Consider the following 6,336-nt stretch of genomic DNA (forward strand, 5'->3'; position numbering starts at 1 on the left):
TAGAAAATTGAAGCACACAGGAACAGGAGTATGTTGTGCTGATAACTGTTATAATTTCTCATATCCTTTTTTGCATTTTGTTTTTGCCCAGTTGGTGGAAATTCCTCCCAGAGCAGCTCTCCCAGTTCCAGTGTCCCTAATTCTCCAGCTAGCTCAGGACACATCCGGCCCAGCTCTCTGCACGGCCTGGCGCCCAAACTCCAGCGGCAGTACCGCTCTCCACGCCGCAAGTCTGCTGGGAACATCCCTCTCTCTCCGCTAGCCCGAACGCCCTCCCCGACCCCTCAGTCCACCTCCCCACAGCGCTCCCCCTCCCCCCTGCCAAGCCACTCCCTGGGCAGCTCCGGTGTCACTCAGTCTTTCCCCGTCAAACTCCATTCCTCCCCGCCTCTGGTGAGGCAGATCTCGCGGCCCAAGAGTGCTGAGCCGCCGCGCTCACCCCTGCTGAAGCGCGTCCAGTCTGCCGAAAAGCTGGCTGCCTCCCTTTCCTCTTCCTCCTGCTCCCCTTCCCCTGCTACCTCTGCTGACAAAAAGCTGTCTGCTTCCTCCCGCAAACACAGCCTTGACATCTCACATGCAGAGTTCAAGAAGGAGATGATGCAGAGGGACCCCAGCCTCCAGAGTCTGCAGGAGTCAGCTGGTGAGATCCTCCTGGGCGGACGAGCATCTCCCGCAGAGAAGGGAACCCTGCAGAAACACTCCCCCCGCAAGCTGAGCCGCCAGGAGACCCCTGAGGGAGGAGGGGCAGGCATCGGGCTCAGCCCAGGGAAAAGCAAACTAAAGGACAAGCTCTCGGCTATCCGGCAGGACCGTGCAGAGAGGCGGGAATCTCTCCAGAAACAGGACGCCATCCATGAGGTGGACTCCTCAGAAGACGAGACAGACGAAGGCTCAGAGGACAGCCAGGATGGCAGGAGGCTGGGCCACTGGGGGGACACTGGGCGCACGAGGTCTGCCAACGATGAAGACCCCTTTCTGCCACCCGAGACTGCTCATCGGACAGCAACCTCCACACATAGAGGCAGCACAACCACAGGCCCCTCCCTCTCATCCTCACCCCCTGCACAAACACTGCAGACTCAGCGAGCAACTCCTCAGGCTGGCAGAGCAGACCATACATCTGCTGATTTCAAAGCGCCAGAGCAGAAAGTATCCCAGACCAAAGTGCACCTTTCAGAGGGTGCAGAAGATAGTAGTAAGCCAGAAAGAGTTGATGCCTCAAAAAAAGCAGGGACGTTACCTGAAAGCATTGTCAGTTCTATGCCAACTCAGCTCCACCAAGGCATCCAAAACAATCTGTCTGGGATTTTCTCGACTCCTGGTAGCGCATTTACATCTGTCGGCAAGGATTCCTACCAAACGTCAACCCTAGCCAGCAACACACCAGCAGCACCTGGTCTGGTGGCAAAAGACTTGAAGACTGCTCCGAAACCACTCCTGGACACCAGGGAGAAGACCAGCACTGTGGTAAAGAGTGAAGAGAAGCCCTTCAAGGCTGGTCGTACCCCTGAGTCAAAACCAAGCACTCCGCAAGCAGACAGTAGGGATACCCCTGGCCAGATTGTAGGGACCAGCAAAGAGAAGAAGGAGGCAGATAACAGGAGACAGGCTCTCAGTGCTGCAGCGGCCGCCTCTCCCTCTGAGACCGGTACCGACATGGTGCCACAGCTCATGTCCCAGTTCGCCACTGTGGCTAAAAGTGTGTTGGGTCCCGTGAAACTGAGCATTCCTGGGGCGAAGGAAGCTTTTGAAAAAGCCAAAGAGCTGAGGTCAGAGGATAGTCTACATCCAAAGAGCAAGGATGAGGGCAAAGCCAGACAAGAGCAGGAAAGGCCTGACACATTTAAAACACCTGCTTTACCTGGGCCAGCTGGGCCCTCTCTGCAGCCTACCCCTCAGCCCCCTCGGCTCTCCACGTCCCCCCCCAGACATCCGTCTCCGAAAGCTGAACCTGCTCCACAGAAGCCTTCTGACCTCCCGGGGGACAGACGGAAAAATGCGTCTGTCAAAGACTGTGCCCAGGGCTCCGCTGGTAAAACAGCAGGGGGCTTCCCCTGCCAGCAGGACGGCGCCAGCGGCCAGCACAGAGACAGCCTCCAACAGCCAGCCAGACCACCGCAGACAGCAGAGCAGAAGAAGAAGCCAGACTCCCAGGTCCCTCAGAGAGCAGCAGCAGCACCTCAAGACAAAACTTACAGGAAAACGTAGCAGTGCCACTACAATCCACGAAATAAAAAAAAACTGTTGTGTTGAAATAATCGAAATTCAATAAAGTACTGCATGTTGGAAAAAAGAACAATTATTAAGGAAACTTTATGATACACTAAATCTGAGAAACAGAGAATCGGCTATAAAAACCTTTGTTCAACATTGTGCTGTACATTTTCATACACAGGTTCCACCTCAGTTCTATATTGTAGTATTTTTTATTTCAAAATCGGAGCGAATGTCCTTGTGGAGTCAGAATTTCTTTCAGTAACTGGCGGGGCTAGAAATAAACTGTATATTTAGTGGTCTGTGCAGAGTGGGTTTCACACACAGATGATCTGCCTGATTTTGCCATTACTCTTCGCTTTGAAGACATGCTCTGAGCTCGCATCTGTTTTCTAGGTGTGAGAACAGGTTGTGCCTTAATGAATACAATGTTTCATATTCATCAGCATGTTTATTCAAGAGAGACTTCTGGATAAATGGATGTATTTCAGCAATAAAAGTAGCGTATGCTTAGCAATTTGTATAAAATACATTAAGTATATAAAACGCCTATATCACCACTATCCATGTAGCACCTAGAAACCAAATCCAGTTTTCACATTTCAGTTCTGTTGTAAATTTCTTCAAAGAAATCATTAGATTTCACTGTAGTTCTCTATTGAATCTTCAATAGCCATTTCAACACATTGCATCAAAAGATGTCTCAATTGCAATTCATTCATTTCGACTTGCTGTTAATGTTTTGTCTTGCAATGTAGTAGGAAAACTGATATTCTAACGCTTTCCATGGTTTACCTACTCCTACAGCAGGTTCTGCACCTTTAGGAAAAGCTGTATTCTGAATGTTTCTGTACAAAGATGGAGTCAGAGATTGCTGCTGCCTCCATTTCTCATGCAAACAGCTGCATGTGTGCACTGTTTACTCGTGTTTGAACTGTGAAACTTGTTGCAGTGCAGGAGAGTGTTAGCTGAAGATTAGACTGCTAATAAGCCGATGAGATTCTCATGCATTCACCAATATGCTTATTCTTTACGAAAATATTTGTAAATGCTTAAGGAAATACATTACAAAGGGCTTAGTGAGTTTTGTTCCATTAATCAGTTTCCGTGCACCAGACATTTGAAATGTTAATACCGTATTTGTAAAAAAATCTAAAACATAAAAAAATGTATTTTTTTGGAAATACTTTGCCAAAAAAAAAGAAAAATGTTGTTTGGAAAACACAAGCCACTAGGTACTCGTTAACAGTTTGTTTCTCATTTACAGGTTTCTCAGATTTGATTCGTCCCCAGATCATTCCATCCCAATTTTGCTTCCCTGAAAACATTAAAAACTAGTGAATGATCTGATTGGTTCATTTCAGACCCGTCTTTTAATGGAGTCCTGGTCTGACTCAGCTTGACTGAGTCTGGACTTTCATTACAGTCTCAAATGCCCCCTTCTGTGTAATTGTCATCTGGTTACTGGAAGTTCTGTTGTATATCAGGCAGCTAGACAGTGGTTTCCTGTTGCAGAGAGACTGGGATTCTGTGGACTATGACACTGCTGTTAGTTTACAGAACCAAGCAGTGACTCTCACCTGGGTGTTGCCTGGCTGGTAATGGCAATGATGTTCAAGAAAGAGAAAAGAGGAACAAAAGAAATTAATTAGGCGGAGGCATCAAATTCATAACAATAACATGCAGACAGGGATATAACATTAAAAGTACAGTTGTCTTTATTTCTAGCCCTGCTTTTTGCTACTTTTTATCCAGTCGTGTTTTAGATTTTATTTTTACTTTCATTTGTTTTTCCAGTCAGGACCAACTTGCTGTGTACTTCTCTGTGGTTCTTTTTGTACGGCTGGCAAACATCACTTTATCCCTGAGACACTAGCTATGAGTGTGTGCATGTGTGTGTAAATCTGTGTCCACTGTGCGTTCTCTACCCTGCTGTCTAAGACCGACATTGTGAACAGTGATTGCCTCACGGGCAGCTGGCTGATTCAGGGCGCTCTTGTCACTTTGCTTGCAAGTAGCTGCTGAAAGCTGTGGGAAGGGTTTTGGACTCCCAAGTGTACAGTAGTAGGGGCTGTACTTCATACTGTTAGTCATCAAAAAAGAATCAACATAGAAAATGAGGCCAGTCCAGCCTTTAGATTTATAAGGTAATGTGATTAATAATTCAGATTCCCAGTTTAAATTTAAATTTCTCCAGATTAATTCTAGCTTCTGGAAGGTTGGATCAAAGACATGGATCCGTGGAGGGTTTTCCTGAATGGTGACTCAGGAAGTGTTTTATTCTTGAACAGCTGCTTGCCTGTAAGGTTTTTGCACTATGTGATAAAATCCCTCACTGGTCATCCGGTGAGCCTGTGCAGTAGTCAAGTTGGGGGGAGGGCGTACTTTCACTGGGTGTGAGGCTTTTTGTTTTGTTTTTTTCTGTGTTGGAAGGAGAAAACAACTTGTGAAAAGGGGGGAACAGTAAATGCGGACATTAAATGAGTTATTAATAATACACCATGACTCTCTTCAGAGTTGTTGTTTGAGAGTTCTGACTTTGTAGGCTTGGTTTGTTGTTAAGATGGCCACATGGCTCCAAAGAGTTTGATCTTATTATGAATTTTGAACATGCAGCACCGAATTCACAACAGAACAATTCCCCGTAGGCCCTTCAGATATGGTGTTATTTGAACATGCACTGGATCTGTTTATCACATTCTTTGTACGAGAGTGACATGGATTACTGCTTGTATGTTGTATGTTTGACCCAGCAAAAAGCAACATGAAAATCTTATCTTCATATCAGAAAATCCTTAGCCCATGCTTAAAACATGTAGTTTATAGAATTAAAAAATATTCTAAATGTTTCATGGTTTTTTTCCTGGGGCTTTGCCAGTTCCATAAAAACAGCAAACTAGGAATAAGGAGAGGAAATGTTATACTTTAATGAAGAGACCTAAATGACACTAAGATTCTTATGTTTAAACTGAAATATTCTGTTTTAAAAATTGGAATCAAATCTCTTGAGTTTCAACAGGTACATCAATAAATAAAAATGTTTTTTCTTTTCCCTGGGGGTATTTTAGGAATTTAATTTTAAAGGCATTGTGAAATGAACAGTCTTGGAATTGAAGCAGACTCATCTCACAGATGGGAGGAGTCTGTTTGGGTAGTATGAATTTGTCCTGCATAAATGGCAAATGATATGCACTGAAAGAGTTCCTACCCGTTGTAAGCTTTAATCAGCTTTAAACACCAAAATCATGCCAGTTGCTAATATAAATTCCTATTCCTGTTGGCGGATGACAAGAGGGCAATCAGATAGGAAGTAAAAATGAACAAATTGTAATACAACAGCAAAATTGTAAATAAACAGCACACTTGCAGGGGTGATCGGTAGCTATTTCAGTAGTTTGCACAAGAAGCACATGCACTTGCTGTACGAAGGGATGTAGACACCCTCTGACTTTTAGGAACAGGTTTTCACTGGTGAGCCCAGGGGATTTCTTTCTTTTCTCCAGTCGGTACAAAAAAACTGTAAACTTGGTTAAAGCAAATTTTCTGCACACGTCTTTAGGCCTTTTACCACAGCGTTAGATTTAACCTGCCGTGGAAATGCAGGAGAAAGATTTCTTTCTGCTGCAAATGTTTCTAAATATGTCCCACTTTTTTATTTAGCAAAAATAGGCAAACTAATTCTCCATAATTTGTGCATTTCTTGTATCTCTACCCTGGCAAAGCAGAAAAAGCATATGGGCTTCTCGGAGTCAGTTGCGTGGGTGACAGGAGAATATGAAAGGTACTCCATACAGAAACACATCCCCCCTCCCTCCCCCAGCAAATCAAAAGTGTGCCAATAGGGCTGGACAGGAGCATCCTGGGAACAAGCTCCTTTAAGAAACAAAACGCAGCCTTTTCAAACCTTTCCACTTGCTGTAGGTAGACAACATGAATTGTTCTGTATATAATGTGAATTGTATATACATAGTTTAGCTTTCTAGTAGTGATATCTGTGTTGCATCAAGGTATAATATGGTTCAGATATTAAATTAGATTGCCCAGCAGAGAGGAAATGGGATTGACCCAGTTTTCTCATGAATTCTTCACAGTGGCCATTAAATTTTGTCATCACTCTAAAAG

At 44.7% G+C, this 6,336-nt stretch overlaps 1 protein-coding gene across 4 annotated transcripts in view; it reads left to right on the forward strand.

Moving 5' to 3' along the window:
• Positions 1-5,880, forward strand: part of mast2 (microtubule associated serine/threonine kinase 2) — a 172,267-nt gene extending 166,387 nt beyond the window's left edge. For all 4 annotated transcript variants that reach the window (XM_088927342.1, XM_088927343.1, XM_088927344.1 and 1 more), the window contains one exon: positions 92-5,880. In XM_088927342.1, the coding sequence (XP_088783468.1) occupies positions 92-2,208 (2,117 nt within the window). In that variant the 3' untranslated portion in view covers positions 2,209-5,880. The remainder of the gene's footprint in view (positions 1-91) is intronic.
• Positions 5,881-6,336: the final 456 nt, after the last annotated feature.

This window comes from Atractosteus spatula, chromosome 11 (genome assembly GCF_055471065.1).
Source record: "Atractosteus spatula isolate fAtrSpa1 chromosome 11, fAtrSpa1.hap1, whole genome shotgun sequence".
Taxonomy (NCBI): domain Eukaryota; kingdom Metazoa; phylum Chordata; class Actinopteri; order Semionotiformes; family Lepisosteidae; genus Atractosteus; species Atractosteus spatula.